Genomic DNA, 17,490 nt, shown 5'->3' on the forward strand with positions numbered 1-17,490 from the left:
ATCCTAGTGTTGTTTTCACTTGTGTGTTTCATCTAAATTGTATGAATTGTTGTTTTCTTTATCCTAGAACAGGCCCTTTATATTTAAATACTTTATATTTACATGGAGGGGGGTCTTCTCTGTGGAGGCCGCCATGTTGGACAAACTAAAACCTTTTGAGTTTTCATGACAACTGTAGTTCTCAGCTGCTCTAATGAGGAGTCTGTGCCCCTACACCAAAAACATTTTCTCAGAACATTCGCAGTACAGTTAGTCACAAACATTGAATGTTTCCAAAACTGGATAAACACAATAAATGTTTAGAATCCACCACAATAACATCCTGCTGATGGTGAAACAAATGAACTTACACTGAAGCTGCAGGAGTCAGTGAAAAAAAACTTAATTTACTCCTGTATCTGTTTTCACTGTGTGGGTAAGAGGGGCGCCCTCTGTAGGCCAGTCAAGGTCAGGCAACAACAACATGAGGACTCAAATGGCTGCAAAATCGTGAGGAAGACACAATGCAGAACATATTGTTCACTCACAGGTTGGTAAACATGCCTGAAGATAATGTTAACCCCTGTTGAACTGGAACACCTACTACATGACTCATTTCTCACATCACTCCTGCTGTGCACCCTGGAACATGAACAGACTCACAGCTGTGCACAGGAATATCAGCTGCTTAATGACGCTCTGCAAGACATTTGAGACTGAGGGACCAGGAAATACTTGTTCTACAGAAGCAGCTTCATTTAACAGTAGACTGTCAGATAAAAGTCCTACAGTCCTGTTGCCTTAATTCAAATTAATCTAAAGAAATTTCATAATTACTGTAAATAAAAACTCCTCCTCATATCAATAGACTGATGTGACAGAACAACCCTGTTCAAATGTATGTTTGGTTCATTTCTACTTTAATTAAAATCCCCCGCATCACAAGCTGCAAACAGAACACTGATCACAGGTCAGCCTCCATCCTGACTTCTTCATATTGTCCTCATGTTTAATGATTTCTCTGATGTCTCCTGGTTTAAACCACCTACTCTTAGAATATTATTTCTAAATTACATACATGAAGTTAAAGTGTTGTTATAAAAAACAACGATTGTTGCACTGGGTGACGTGTTTCTTCATTATAAAGGCGATAATAATGTTTATTTATGGTTAATCCCAAAGTGAATCTACAACAGAAAATCCTCCCCAACAAATTCACTATTTACTTTTATTCAAATAATTTCTGCAAAAGAAAAATACAGTGCTGTTGTATATAAAATGATTTATGTTATATTTGTGACACATTTGAAACCTTTATACTTTTATATAATATATTCAGCAGGAGTTGGTTTTGGTCTTCTCACTGGATTTTATTCATCATAAAGGTATTAAATATAAACAGTCTTAGCCTTAATGCTTGTGGTTAATATCTATAAAATAAGGGGATTATTAAGGCCTTTCAAATTGCCTTTATTCCTGTTTTTGTAATTACTTGTCATCACACACACACACACACACACACACACACACACACACACACACACACACACACACACACACACACACTGTCCCAAAAAAAGTCCCAAACAATTGATTTACAGTTTGACTAATTAAAAAACCCTTTGTTGCAGTTTCTTGTAAAGTAAACATCATATAATTCATTAAATTTGTTCATCTTTGACTCACTTTCTTTTCCATGTAGCCTCTCCATGTTGCTACCCTGTGAGGTAAATGAGGCGCACACACAGGCAGGGCTGCTGGTCTGCTGGTGTGTGGGGGGGCGAGAGACACAGACAAACAAAGGGTGACGTCTCTGCTCAGCCAAGCCGGGACAGAGGGTCACGCTTATAGCGACGCTGGAGACAAGGTCGGCCATGATGAGACTGACAAGCAACACTGGTGGAGATTACACTTGATAAGCCTGCTCACCCGGAGGCCTCTCGCTCCATCTCATTTTTCCTCTCCATCCCCTTCAAAGACTGCCTCCTCATATCTCTCGCTCTCTCAATGTCGAGTGTTGACCACTGAACGCTGACAGATGTTTGGTCCATTTAAACATTTTTGCCTCTGTGCAGTGCAGCCGGTCAGAGGATTGTCTTTTGTGTTTAATGAGAGCTTGTAGGGAACACAGGAGACTGCTTTTAGTACCTGTTTTTATTCATACACACCCGCACACACACACACTAACATGCGAGGAGCGGCCTCTTGATTTACTGAGCTTACACCGTGCTGTGAGGAGCAGTGAGCAAAGCTGCTGCCACACTTCACTCCCACACAGGCACTGAGCCGTTTCTGTCAGCAGTGAGTGGGAGAACATGGCACCACAGCGTGTTTGCTAACTGTAAGGAAACCCAGCACGTACACACATACACACACATGCACACACTGCACAAACAACCTTATCGCTGTTTACACATACTGCCTGTTGGAGTTCATATATGCACAGAGCAACTGTGCAAACTGCAATAAAACGTACATCAGGCCGTGTTTGTCCATAACAGCTGGTAATTGTAGGAGCAGCCAGACTGCGTGGAACAGATATGTGTAGCAAAACTGTCTGTGCAAGCTGTCAGTTTGTTCTATGAACAGGAAATAGTGTATTAGAAGCTGTGTAATAATGGAGGGGGGAACCTTTAACTGCTAAATTCCGCTCAACAAAACCTCCACATCTGAGTGAGGAGGATCGTATATTTGCCAGAGTAAATTCGTTTCCAGCAAATAATCAGATCATATTTGCAGGCAGCACTGGAGCACTGTGCCAAATCAAATCAAATAGCTTTAGGCTGAAAATTGTTCATTTTTCATCTGCATGAAAAATGAAGGGGAAAACTGAAAACTAATAACTTTCTCTAGCTTTTGAAAAAAAATTCTAACTGTACATTATCATGAATTTAAAGTAGATGTAAAAAACTGTCTGTTTGCAGGTTGCATTAAATAATGTCCACAGTCATTTTTGGCTATTCTGACTTTTTCCACTAGAGGACTCTGCACCACTTTCTATCATTGTACAGCACATTGAAAGCAGATGTGTGGAGGGGTTACAGCACTCCCTGAGGAGGGCAGCCTTGTCAAGTGCCTTTAAAATACACAACCTTTGAAATTCCCCATCCTCTGCTCTCATTTCATGAATTAACAGCTCATGCACCAACTGTACAAGTGAACAGAAAATAGATTCTGCCTTGCAAACGTGTACCTAAATGCCTTGAAGCTCATAAATGATTTAACAAAAAATGTCGTAATGGTAAACAAAACCAAAAGCATTGCAGTAACAAAAAGTCAAATCAAATAAATTGAGTGAACAAGAGCTGTAAAAGAGTTTAAAGGGTTTTTTTCCTGCAGCCCCTGTGGCAGTGCTGCGTTGGGCAGTTACAGCTCGTGTGGTGTTTCTCGCTGCTCTTTGTTCTAACCAGACCATATGCCACAAGCCCTCACTGCTTTTCCTCAACAGCTGCTAAGCCCATTAAATCCGCAGCCAGCCACTGGAGTGCAGTTTACAAGGGAGGGAGGAGGGCTCGACTAAATCATGCACTGTTTCACCATAACCCCGCGGGCTGCTCCACAGAGATGTTCAACATGAACACAGATAATGGTGATGAGAGGTGTGCATCCGGCTTCATGCACTAAACCGCTGGCTGCAGTAAAACAATATTTACTCATCAAAGTCAGTCTGAATCTGATTATTTCAAGATCCTTTCCATCATATGTGAGGCTCCTATCACGAGATGATGAACTGTAGAATGACATGCAGTAGCCTGAAGAAAGGGAGGTCAGTCTATTCTACCAGGCCCCTTTAAAGGCGGCTCTGTGAGCAGTGTGGTGATTATCCAGCATCCATTCTGCATCATTTAGTGGAGCCTGTTTGCTCTGCAGTCCTGCGCCTCAGGCTTTGGAGCTCAATGGCTCCCAGTGCTTCTATTTGCTGTGCTCGAAAATATCACAACTCCTGTTTATTTCCAGGCTTCACATCACCTCATTAAACTGACCTGCCCCTCTGCACAGCACGGAAGCTTAATGAACACTTCCCTGTCTTTAAAAAAACAAACCAAACAGTGCACACCTCTTCTACTTTGTCCCCATTTGGTGATTCGCCTGGATCTGCTTCACACCTCCATCTCGTGCGGGGCATTTCAGTTTTTTTCCACACCCTCACTGCTCCCAGCTGGTGAAAAGCTCCACGGCCGAGAGATTAACCACAGCCTGTGATTAACATCCACCACTGCACCCGGAGGAGGGTTTTACACTCAAATCACAAACACTGCCTGCAAACATCTGGATCTGCAGCATCTGTATCTTAACAGAGATATCAACTGTCTCCCGTCAGATTTTTTTTAAAACATATTTACATGCTGTATTAGAACACAGGTAGTCTGACAGCTACAGGGTGCAGTGAGTGATGAAGGCTCAGTCCCCTAAACTCCTTCATACTAGTGACAGCAGGTCATAAATAAATAAGTCATAAAAATTCAATTTCATTTGTACAGCGTCAAATTACTAATATATATAATCTCAAGGCACCTCAGTTTACAAACTCATAGAGAAACCCAGCAGTTCCCACAACAAGCAGACACTTTGACAACAATGGAGAGAAAAATCTCCCCTTTAACAGGAAAACAACCTCTGACAGAACCAGACTCAGTGTGGGCGGCCATCTGCCTCCACTGGTCAGGGTGAGCAGAGAAAAATGGGGGAGAGAGGAGAGGTGGGTGGAAAAGAGGGGAGAGAAGAGAGACAGAGGTGGAGGGGGAGGAGAGGGGGGGTTGTGTAAGCATCATAATTAAGCTCAGACAGGTTGTTATAATGAAAATAATAAGAGTGCTATTTATATTTATAAACATGCTATTAATGACAGCAAAAGCATTTAATATCATTTTTTTAAATAAACTTATAAAAAAATAATAATATTAATAATAGCTGTTGTTGAGTAGTGTCAGATCTGGATCCTGCAGAGAGCGAGCAAGCGAGTGAGAGAGAGATTGTGTGTTCAACTGTTAAATACTGGAGATTCAACAGAGAGTAGATTTTAAAGGCAAATAGTTCATGTAGAACAATCACTGACATAAAGGAATTTAAAGCTTGTCTTCTATGGTGACAATATTAAAAAAATCTATATATCTTTATGTTTTCTTTTATGGTTTAACATAAAACTGATACGTTCAAGCAGATTATGAAAAACAGCCGCACTAATACGATCATTTGCTTTAAGCCATATTAGGCCGATGCCTTATTATCTAGTGAAATGGAGCAGAAACCGTGTGGTGCAGCCGAGGCAATAGGTGGAGAGAGAACAGTCCTCTGTGAGAAATATGTGATGGCAGCGGAGGCACTGGAGAGGCTCCATTACTGCCAAATCTTCCCAGAGATGCTATTTCCATCCAAGATAAATTGTTCTCTGGAGCGGGACAAATATTGTGCTCACCTCCTCTTCTGTTGATAACCAAGGTGAGTGAGGAGGCCTGCAGCGGCATGCATTTAAACATCTTCTTTTGCCATCATCTCCGAGGGGGCGCTTGTCCTCGGGGCCTTGAAAACTGCCTCCGCCCGCCCACCGCCGAGTCTGACGGCCCAGCAGCCCACAGTCGCACAGCACTCTCTTCCACGGACTCGAGCTGAAGATTAATTACACGGTGGAGGTGAGGGGGAAAAAACAAAGGCCAATCCATCTGAGTCAAAGCAAGTGGACAGGCCTGTGGCGCGGCAGGTAAATGCTGTGGCGACGACCATCTATCACAGGGTCGGCCATTACATAAACCCAAGGTCAGGGTGCTCCCTGTCTCTGCTGCCCCTCGAGCCACAGCATGGCAGCTGTAGTTGCACAACTAAACCCCTGGTTGCCCCTTGGTCCACCTCTCCCTCGGCTGTCCTGGGCCTGAGAGCGACGGGGTGCAGCGGGAGCACGTCACCACACTGCAGATAAAGCCAACTCTGGGTTACACCAAGGTAGTGGGCGACTGACAGCATGCTATCAGTCCTGGCCCACAGACTGATGGTAGCTGAGGAAATTGCTGAGGAGTAGAGGCCATTTACCAGCTGTGATTTATTGAGCTTTGGTGCTGTTGCTACCTGGAGACATGGCAGATTTAATAAAGCCACTGCGAGTGTGACAGGCCAGGGTCGGACCTGGATCATCTGCATGCTGGGAGGCTGCGGACCTACAGCACCTCAGGTCAAGTCACTTCAGGATATTTTCATATCACACGTGTTCTGCTCTTCTCAACAACAAAATGAATTGAATTGTAAAAACACAGGCAGCACAGACAGACACTGACACAATGATGGGTAATAAAGGATAAATGGAACAAGGCATGATTCAAATATTCTTTCATAGATGTAATAATTGTGCATAAATGAACCTATGGAAAGAATGTTGCTGGTTTGAATCCCGGTTCGGTCAGGGAACTGTCTGTGAGTTCACAAGTTCTCCTCTGGCTCTCTGACGTCCTCCCACAGGACACAGACATGCAGAGTGGGTTTGGGTTGATACTGAGGACACTGTAAACTGACCGTAGGTGTGACTGTGAGTGTGAATGGTTGTTTGTCTCTGTGACACACTGGTGACATCTCCAGGGTGCACCTCACCTTTGCTCTTTGGGAATTAGTTATTTTCATTATCCTCTAATAGGAAAACTAGTTTAATGTTTAATCAATAAAATCTTAAGTTACGGTTACACCCTGGCTTGTACAGGGAAGGAATCCAGACTCAGCTCATCTAAGACCAGTTCAACAGAGACAATGACACACGATAAATACAATAATAATAAGGAAGTTACTAAGTTGCTGTTTCCCTGCTCGACCAAACCACAAGAGGAAAACATGATGAAGGAAGCTCCTTCTACATGTGAGACGAGCACCAGCTGTGTGGCCACTGCCCAACCAACACATCACAGGTAATATAATGAATACGCCTTATTCAAAGCATCTACGTTTTTAATATGTTTATGTATTCTCAACACATTTACACTATATTGACTTATCACAAATTCGTTTTGTACCACTGTAGAAAATATGACTGGTCCTTCCCCCTCTCCATCTCATGACCTGACATTTGAATCATTTCAAAATTGGCACAAATATTCACTTAGACTTACAAATGAACAGAACAGGGTGGTCAGAGGTCAAAGGTCAAAGTCACCGTGGCCTCACAAAAACGTTTTTGGCCTCTTGAACATGATATCTCACATTCTCATGTTCTCACGTTCTCACGTCGGCCTTCTCCTTCATATTCAGACTCAAAGATGAAGTGATGAGGTTCAGTGGTCATATCCGTCCTGTATGTGTGTAGACTGAAGCTACAGTCGATGGAGAGATACAACCTCGGGGCTGTCATTCTAGTTTTCAATATGGAAATGTGGTTCCATGTGATTTTTGCAAGCAGCAAACTCACATGACTGAATGACCTGTTATCTGCTCATAAGAAAGTGGGTCACAAATTAACTTTTTCTTCTCCGGTCTAACAAACCTTCATTATCTCAGCTACATCTGCATCTGATGGCAGGAAGCTCAATAAACCCAATAAAAAGCTTCCTTTGTGTGTGACTACTGTGAGCTTCCTGTCCCTGAAAATCACATGTATCCACACATTTCTCTGATTAGCTTTCAAAGAGACAGACATGACGATGAAAAGGGCTGGATGAAAAAGATTTTTTTAAACAAGAAAATTATATTACTGCTTCCTTGAGCTTTTCATTTTCTTTCTCTGTCCCGTGCACAACCTCAGAGGAAACGTTATAACTTCAACAAAACTAGAATCACTGCCCTCTGGTTGTTCGCCTCCATCAAGCAGCGCAGTCTCACTCTACGTTCATTTTTATCCAGACTCATATGAGGTCACCATGACCTTTGACCTCTGACCACCACCCAAATCTAATCAGTGACTCCCTGAGTCTAAGTGAACATTTGTGCCAAATTTGAAAGGATTCTCTACAGATAACGTATTCACCAGGCAAGTTTAGTGAGGTCACCGTGACCTTGACCTTTGACCTTAAACCATCCAAGATCAAATTAGTTTATCCTTGAGTCAGTTTTCTACCAAATTCGAAGAAATTCCATAAAGTGAACCATGAGATGTTCAAAAGACCAAAAACATTCTGAAAAGTGAAAGTGAACATTTGTGCCGAATGTGAAAAAGGATGTCCTGAGGTGTTCCGCAGATGTTACATTCAAAGCTAAAACAATTTGGTTTGTAAGGTCGCAGAAACCTTGACCTTTATTTTATTATTCTTGAGTCAAACTGAAATGGAAGAAATTCCCTGAATGCGTTTTGAGGTATTTTCACATGAATGGGACGAACAGACGTTATTATGAACAAACATAATGTCTCCTGCCACTGGCTGTTGCCGGCGTGGAGGCATAAACATGATAAAAATGATTAGTGTCATTGACACATTTCTCTAAAAAACAGCTCAATTAAAAAAAAAAAAGAAAATGCACGCCCTAATCTTAGTAATGACATGATGTTAATTTGGAGACAAACAATAAAACTAGATTTGAAAACTGAGAGTAAACTGAAGAGCCATGTTGTTCATTGTGTCAAACTGACTCCTGAGTTGTAGCATCACTGAGTTGTCCTAGGATTCACTGTGAACTCTCTGTTTGTTTGCACAGATAAAACTAATGTTACAAAAAGTTGAGCCACATGGCAGAATGCAGTGTTTCTTGATTTCATTCTGGGTTTCATTTCCCCTTTAAGCAGCAGAGAGGTAAATCAGACGACAGCTCAAACTCTTATTTTCATCTGAAAAATAAATTTGGAGGTGTGCTCGGCCAACAGAGACATTGCCCCGCCCCTGGCCCAGTATTTTTGCTTTGACACCGGGGGACATTTTTGCAGTGTCTTTACTTTTTTCAGATTTTCCACTGGGCCAGTGGTGAATTGAAATGCCGTGCTGTGAAGAAGGTGAAATGTCAGGTCTACGTGAGGCTGACAGAGCACAGACACTGCGGTGAAGAAACATACACGAGGACAGTTGGAAGGGCGATACCCAGGACTCAGTGTGCAGCAGCAGCAGCAGCACACTGAGTCCCACTGAACATTAGGTCTCTGCCAGCTGCATGTTTTATGACAACACATTAAAGAGGAGCCTGGAAGTCTAGTGTGTGAGACTTGCATTGTCTCCCCTCTGCCAGTGAGGAACCAACCCTGGCACGCTTTGTCGAACAAAGAGCTCCTACGACTCTGGCCACAGGCCGCTCCCCTGAAATCCAACTCAACACAATAGAGACAGAAGGGAGAGGGTGTGAGAGAACGAGAGGCGGTACGCATGAAGTTAGTGGTCGGCCTCCTGAGGGAGTTTGTGTTTGTGTGTGTGTGTTGGGAGTGGGTGAGGAATGCTTGGGTCCGACCCGTGGCCGCACTGGGGCTGATCCGTTGCTGCAGACGAGGGGGAATCCAGATCGACTATGATAGGAATGTGAGAGCAGGATATCATTAGGAGCTTTGGAGCTGCAGCCGTCACACACACAGCAGGCAGCAACCAAACAGAAACACAGAGATAAACTGACACAGACGTGCACACACTGGGAAGAGTCATTACAGCACACATGCCGGGATTGAACATTAAGGCTGGTCAAAATGGCAGCCAAGTGAGGGAGATGAAATATTACACTGTGGTATGCAGCTGTACAGTACACGCCCCCCCCCCCCCATTTTGTTCTTGTACTTTTATTGGCGTCCAACTAAGATGTCATGTGGAACTGTAGTTTTCTTATGATCACATACTCCACCTCAAACCAACATTTTCTATTTTTTCATCATACTTCATGATATTTTTTAATGATATATCTGAAAACCTTTAACCTCGGAACCCCCCCCCCCCCCCCGACCCCTATTTGAGAACCACTGGCTTGAATCACTGCCTTAAAATACTTTAATTAGTAGCAATGTATCATATATATTTAAAAGGTTAACTATACCAGTCACACACAGATTACATCAGAAGAAGCGAGCAGCCAAGTTGGATGGGAAGATGAAGACTGACTCACAGGCCCTGGACAAACTCTGGGATGATTGTCTGAACATCTGAAGGACGTTTCAGGTTTGATTCCACAGCCTCCTTCATGTGACGGAGGTGTCGTTTTCTGTAAGACCTCTGTTCGAACTTCACATAGAAAAGTGATTTCTTTTCTTTCTTTTTTTTTTTTTTACCATGAAGCAGACTATCACACCTTACTTTAAGCTTTTGCTGCAAAAAGGTTGTTTCAGTGATATGAATATTCAGACGTTTGAAACGCAGGGACCAACCTTGTTTTAAATAAAATGCTTTTATGCATATCTGAGCCCGGTTCATTTGCATTTTAAATGCTTTTAATTACATTTATTTGCATCAGATTCCTACAGCTGTGCCGAGATGTTTTCATCACCGGAGGTGAAAAACTGAATATCATTCAAGATATGACTGAGGAAGAAACTAATCCAGAGGAAACATGGGACCAATGAACCAATATATTCTTAAGTTGTTTAAACTTTAACTTTTCTCTTCAGAAGGTTCCTAAGAAAACGTCATGTCAAGATTCATGACGTGTTCTCAAACTGCAGAATTGTTCGCAGTGAGCTGTAGATGTGAAACCACGGAGCACGTGACACATTTAATGGAAACACCAGTGTGTAAAACCTAAAGATAAGTGAGTTATTGTCAATAAATATTTTCCTCTTCAACACGTCCATGTGTTTGAAATCTTTAAAAACTTGCAAATTTGCAAAATTATGCACCGATATTTAAAAATAAATAAAATTGATCAAATATTATGGTAATATTAAATCCCATTTAAAAGTGTAGAACTGCAGATTTGAAAACGCCCCTGCGTTGATTCTGTTCTACAAATCTCAGATAAGGAAACATTGGTGAATCTCAGAATATAAAAAAAACTACATCAGTGGGTTTTAAGTAGAAAATGTCTTCTTAAGCACGGTTGCTGAATGAGGCCCATTGTTTTTATTGGAGTGGACTCCATGCACATAAAACTAACAAGTAGGATGATGGTTTTCAGGAGAACACCAGACGTAATCTATCTGGTGTCGTGGCTCTTGTATCTAACTCAGACGGTGGATGAGGAACGAGTCCACCGCAGATTTAGTTTCTGTGTCAACACGGCTCTTGTTCAGATAAACAGGGCCCTGCTCGTCTCTGGGGCAGCCACAGAGAAACCCGCCGGAGGAGCACGGCTAGCTTCCGACTGAATGCACTAATAGCATGTAGGCTCCTCTGCCACTGAGCATCACTCTCTGCAGGCAGGAACAGTGGGGACGGGAGGAGATGAGGAGGCTCTGTGTCCAAGAACCTGCTGCAGAAAAACACAATAACACTGCGAGGACAGCAAAAGACATATTGCTAGTCAGACGGAGGGAGCTGATGTTTTTGAGACCATGTATTCCTGTGTGCCTGCCTGAGGGGTACACACAGTATTATGAGAAGGATTTGAGATGACACAAGTCACAGTCGCTCCATTGCCGGTGTGGAGGAGGAGGGGAGATGAATTATTCAACCAGCCAGCCGCTGCTCGGCTCTGACGTCTTGTTGTGTCTTATGGGGAGGTGAGGCGAGCCGGCAACAACAAGCAGCACCTCCTCACAAGCGGCCGTCACATGACAGCCCCGGGATAGAGCATCCAAGGAACCTCGATTTTCCCGAGGACAGGACATCATTTCAGAGAGCAGCAGCAGAATAATGGCTCCCTCTCGAAATGACAGCCATCGCCGCGGCACAGCATCACAGATTGCCAGGTCTATCATTCCCCCACACACGCAGGATGAAATGACAGCCCCGGCCCCGCTGATAGCAAAGCATCTCAGCCTGAGTAGGTGTTCCTTCTGGCTTAGTCTGGCTTTGATGTTATTATACCACAGCAGAGCAATATTCAGCCCTGAGATTCACTACCTGCTGCTGGGATCATCTCTTCAAGCTCACTGTTTGTGAAGCTGAGAAAATGGAAGACGGGGGGAAAAAAAAGGAATGAAACAGCAATGCTTGATCTGTTCTCTAGCACATTTCTCCCGTCAAGCAAAAATTCTATTATTCAAGAGCAAATGTAGGACAAGAGTATTATCAAAACAGTCATTCTGCTCAGCTGAAGAATCGCATTCCCAAAAATGTGAAAACACAGTTTCTTGTTTCTGTCTTAGGAGCTCAGTCAATGAGCAGCGAGTGATCTAAAGGGTTTGCCCTTAAAACAGGATTATGGTCTCAAAGCTGCTGGGAACAAACAATTGTGTTTACAGAGAAAAAGATGATTAATTCAGTACATAAAAAACAAGATGAAGGTGCAGGTTGTGGTGTAACTTAGTCGTTTATTTTAATTCCACAAATTTTTCAAAAAAATTACAAAATACTCAAATGGAGAGAACACAGGACTCACAATTTTTCTTATTATTTCTACTTTTTGTTTACATTGTGTCATCCCATGGCGACTACTCATATATACAATAAGCTTCAAGATACCAGTATATATATAAATCTTAGCAGTCAGAATTTACATTCTGCTATTGCCGCTTTGAAACAAGAAGCTAAACCATTGACAACACTTAACATCAAAGGTTTTGGAGACACAAAAAGTGGAGAGTAAAAGGCGAGGGAATCATCAGGAAACGAGGCAAAGGATGATGATGACGAAGATGATGATGAGGAGTACATCGTCAGAAGAGAGACAGGAGTCAGTGGGAGGTGGCAAGACAGAGTGACAGGTTGTGGTCAGGGCTTTAAAGATGTTTTTGTAATCTTTAAAAGGGGGGAATGAGTTTAATGATGTTCCAAACCGTTCAAATGCAAATCATAGTGCTCCAAGAGAAGATATGATCATTTTAAATGCACGTACAGTTTCTTCATTTGGTTAAAATAAAAAATAAAAGCCACAGTTTTCTAAACGTCATGACAGTTAAAACAGTCTTAGTGCACAGAACAAATGCAGAAAATATGTCATGGATAAAAAAATAGTAATGAAGTTGGGCTCATGTGCACTGATATGACGGGTCAACACTACTGGTAACAGTCAGTGGCACATAAACACACAGGAGACTGTGTGTATCCCTCAGGAACCAAGGCATATGAAAACATAGTGAGGACAACACACACTCACTCACTCTCTCACACACTCGTCAACTGTCTACCTGCTGGTGGTCGCGTGTCAGCAGGACCCCTCTAGTGTCAGAGTGAAGTGAATTACAGCCTATAGCGCTGGAGGACGACTTCCTCTGACATGAGCCCTGCAACAAACATGGACGACTGGACCAGGTGAAGCACCACAACACAAACGAGCACCGACTCACAACCATTCACACGTTTAAAAACAATCCTAAAGTCCTGTTAGGCTCTGGTCATAGCGCACAACGTTAAAATTCAAGTCCCGTTCATTTAAAGGAAAATGTCTTCATTTCAGCCTGATGTTACTGATGTCCACATTGTTAAAATCATTCTCTGTAAAAACAACAAAGTCATGGAAGCATCGATCCATGTTGTTGACTTAAATATTGATTCTTAAAGAAAAGGACTAAAACCAATCGAGTGGGGCTCGAGGAAACTTTCAGTGCAAGCTTTGTTTGTTTCTTTTTAAACTCCGGCTTCGGCGTGCACTCGACGGAAGCCTCGGCGACGGCCGCGTCACCTCTTCAAGTGTATCTCATCATTTTTAACTCAACGTATTGAGTTTGCACATTCTGACAATGTGTGTGTGTGGTGTGATGGGTTTATGATTTACACCGTGTGTGCGGATCTAAATCTAACACAGTGATGTCAGAGGAACGTCTCAACTGAACGGCAACTCTCTCAGAAACTGCTCATATAATGCCATTGTGCTCCCCTCTGAAACAAGGGATAATGCTTCAAAACAACTATATTGGAGGTTGAAACGACTTGGTTTGGAGTCCACACCTAGTAATAATAATAATTATAATAATAATTATATGTTTATATATACTATTTACAGACTCAAAAACGCCATGCTATAGCTTTTCTCAAAATTATGAAAAACCTCCAACAATGTATTAAAATAAATGTTGAATTTAAGATAGCACTTGTTATTTTTCAATAAACGGCCTGACCGGTGTTGTCTTTTTTTTGTTGATAAGCACAGTGTCTTGTTCTAGCACCTACAAAAAACGTCAGGGAAGCTTGTCATGCAGGAGTCTTGAGGACGTCGTCACTACTGGCTATATACCAAAGAAAGTCAATGTCTTGAAAAATAATAATAAAAAAAAAGTCCTTGATAAGAACAAAAACCAAAATATCAGGGGACTTCTCAGACGATCCACTTGGCCTTTTCTGTTCTTCCAAACTGAATGTGTCAAGAGGAGCCTGTAGAGACTCTGCAAGACCGCTCTGTAACAACTTCCTGTGTCCTGCACCTGTGTGTCGCCGCCTCCCTCGGCTTGTTACAGCTGCTTGTCGCTCTCCTTTTTCAGCCGGCTGAAACACAAACAAAGTTGAATATTAATATTTGGAGAATCAAAGGTACAGCAACTCAGGTTTATCTTAATGACTCTAACGTCTGTTGCTCAACTGACCTGTAGTAGTCCTCCTGGCCAGGCAGTGGTCCTCCGTGCATGTGATGGTGTCCGTGGAGCCACTGCTGCTCCATGGCCAGCCTCTGGAGCTCCGCTGACTGTGCATGCATGGCCTGCAGCTGGTGGGCTGCGGACATGGGCGGCGGCAGACCTCCTTGTAGTTCCCGGGGGTATGGCGTACCTGGAGGAGGGCGCAAACAAAAGATCTGATCAGGGAACGTTGCAGAAGTGAGACCGATAGATCAGATATGATATTCTTGTTAATGAGAGCTTATATTGATCGAGAGCTTACCGAAGACTGGGTGGCGCAGCATCTCGTGTTCGTGTGGCGGTTGGCCGAGGAGCGGGTTGGGGATGGCGCCGTGCGGATAAGGGAAGCGGGCCAGGTGGGGTCCACCTCCTAGGGGGTCCACTGCCAGGGGGTGGCCCCCAGAACCTGACGGACACACAAGACATTCACCACCACCTTCTGGCCGTCAGAGTCTTAGGTTCAAGGTGCACTCATTGACAATTCATGCAACAGACATTAGTAATACACAGCTTCATATTGTATTACTACTCTCAAGGTTGAGCAAAAGAGCGCAGGGACCACTGTACTTATATTTATACACTGAGGAACATCTGCTGCCTCTATCAGAAACTTTAGATATAACTTAATCTCATATGTCAGTGAGAAAACTGACTGCAGAGAATAAAATATGACACACACATCATATGGTAAAAACTACAGAGAGTGGAAGTTGAGTATATATGAATTTAAAGTCCCTTTTGTTTACTTGTTACTGTGATGAGAGACGAGATGCAACTGGATTCATTTAACTTGATTTAAATAACTACAAACTGACTGATGACGTCGGATCTTTATGAGAAAAGGACTTTCTTATTACATTATTTAGCCGGCTCATCAATATGAACGTTTGCTTTACATAATTGTACAGATGCTTTACTGTACGCTATTGTTTCATTATAAATAAATGTCCTATAAACTGGAATCACAACGTTGTAAACAAAATCCTGCAAAGTTCACACGCTTATTCTACTATCGATATACTCAATATATATCAGCTCCTGTTTGCTGTCCACATATTTTTCACTGTTTTTAACAAGTTAGCAATATTTATACTCGCTCAAATAAATGTGACTTTGGCATTTGTTTTAGTTTAATCCAGTCTTCCAGACTGAAATGTTTTATAACGTTATAAGTTTAAATAATAGAGGAACTTGTATTCTTCTTCTCGTGTGTTCATTCTACAGTATTAATCATAAATAAGTTACAATAGTTTATTTAAAGTGAAATTAAATCAAGTGATAACATTAGAAAATTACCAGTGGCTCTTTTGCTTATCTTTGTTAACGTCATCATCAACCTTTTCATATTCAAATCTATAAATACATAATATTTCACAGTAACATGAAAATCACAATAAAACACAAAGACAGTTAAACTAAAACATTCATAGACTAATTTACATTTACAGAAATAATGATCATGCTATAAAAAAACATGAAAGTTCAAAAACACAGTGACAATGCCTACAAAGGTGTAAAGAATATTATAATAGTGACTAGTTGAAGATTGATTTATCAGTCTTCATATTTATAAATGTATTTACAGGAACAATCAATTAATATTATAAATGCATCAAACTTCTCAAATGATACATAGGAGCATTTAATTGCTCCAAATGGACATTTTGATTTTAACGTAACTACTAAAATGTGTTATAATGTATAATGTTAACAGAGACATTCATTTAGCTAAGCAGGGCTTTCTTTTACCTTGGTGAAGAGGATCTTGCTGGTGGAGGTGAAGATGGGAGTGAATATGCGAGTGCTGGTGGTGGTGCGGCGTAACGTTGAACATCTGTAGACGGGCGATGGGGTCGTTGGCCACTGTGGCCATCCTCTCAGCATGGAGTCTCTCTGCAGCCAACCTCTCTGGGTAGCTCATTTCTGGCCGCAGTTGGGGCCCAGCGAGGGCTAACCGCTCACGTTCTAATGGGTTCAGGCCCGGATGGAAGGAGGCGAATGGGTGAGGGCCGGCCATAGGGGGCAACGTGATGGCCCCATGCCGGGCAAAGTGCTCCATGGGGTTTGTAGAAGGGTGGAGTGTGTCCATCTCTGGAGGCTTAACCTCGAAACCTGGCTTCATCCTTTCCCTCAGCTCCCTCTCGCGAATCTCCCTCTCACGCATCTCCCGCTCTCGAAGCTCGCGCTCCCGCATGGCCGGGTCAGCGTTGTACAAGCTGGGCATGTGATAGGCCAGCAGCTGGTCTGCGGGGTTGAGGGACACAAAGAAGGGGTGGTTGCGATTGGTGGGGGACATGACGTGGGGTCTGGCGTACTCGCTGAGGGTGCGCAAGGCGGGGGTATCAGGGCCGATGTACGGAGGTACAGCTGCAATCGTAGTGGGGGGGCCGTCGTAGGGTGAGCGCATGTGGCCGGGGCCGACCATCTGAGGTTCACCCATCCTACCATCATGACAGGAACTTGAGGCTTTCTGTGATGAGAGAAACAATATGTTTAGAGGCATCAAAACAATGCAATCACTGCTTAACAAAAATGAGACAACCCAAATCACCCACCGCAGCACGGTCAGCTTCCCTTTCCCGTTCCCGCTCTCGTTCTCGCTCTTTTTCCCTCTCCCTCTCCTTCTCCTCCCTTGCTTTCTGTTCTGCTTCCCTCTTGGCTTTCTCCAGAGCGTCCTCTCGTTTTTTGGCCAGTTTAGATGAAGCCAGGGGAGTGAAGTAGTAATCTGTCCTCGCACACGAGTTGTAACCTCGGTCCAGGTGCTTGTAGAACCTGTGGATGCAACACATTTACCATGAAAAACCGACTGATGAGTGAATTTATAAATATTTCCTACAAACAGAAAAAACAGGCTAGAGCCATTAAATTATTCTTAACATCTGCATGAATCATGGGCAGGATCATGTACAATTAGATGAGATCGCATTTGCTCACATTGGTATTTAAAATGAAACAAACTCCCTTAGTAGCTACACAAAGTATATATTAAAATG

General features: G+C 42.8%; 1 protein-coding gene across 7 annotated transcripts in view; it reads right to left on the minus strand.

The window, feature by feature from the left end:
* Positions 1-12,239: 12,239 nt before the first annotated feature.
* The window catches only part of rerea (arginine-glutamic acid dipeptide (RE) repeats a), a 125,050-nt gene continuing 119,799 nt past the window's right edge, over positions 12,240-17,490 (minus strand). For 5 of the 7 annotated variants that reach the window (XM_020089122.2, XM_069526299.1, XM_020089124.2 and 2 more), the window contains 5 exons: positions 17,053-17,269; positions 16,247-16,967; positions 14,760-14,933; positions 14,468-14,648; positions 12,240-14,369 (listed from right to left, as the gene is read on the minus strand). In XM_020089122.2, coding sequence (XP_019944681.2) covers positions 14,336-14,369; positions 14,468-14,648; positions 14,760-14,933; positions 16,247-16,967; positions 17,053-17,269 — 1,327 coding nt within the window. In that variant the 3' untranslated portion in view covers positions 12,240-14,335. The remainder of the gene's footprint in view (positions 14,370-14,467; positions 14,649-14,759; positions 14,934-16,246; positions 16,968-17,052; positions 17,270-17,490) is intronic. The other 2 variants (XM_069526300.1, XM_069526302.1) reach the window with 1 other exon arrangement.

The sequence above is a fragment of the Paralichthys olivaceus genome, chromosome 6 (genome assembly GCF_024713975.1).
Source record: "Paralichthys olivaceus isolate ysfri-2021 chromosome 6, ASM2471397v2, whole genome shotgun sequence".
Classification (NCBI taxonomy): Eukaryota; Metazoa; Chordata; class Actinopteri; order Pleuronectiformes; family Paralichthyidae; genus Paralichthys; species Paralichthys olivaceus.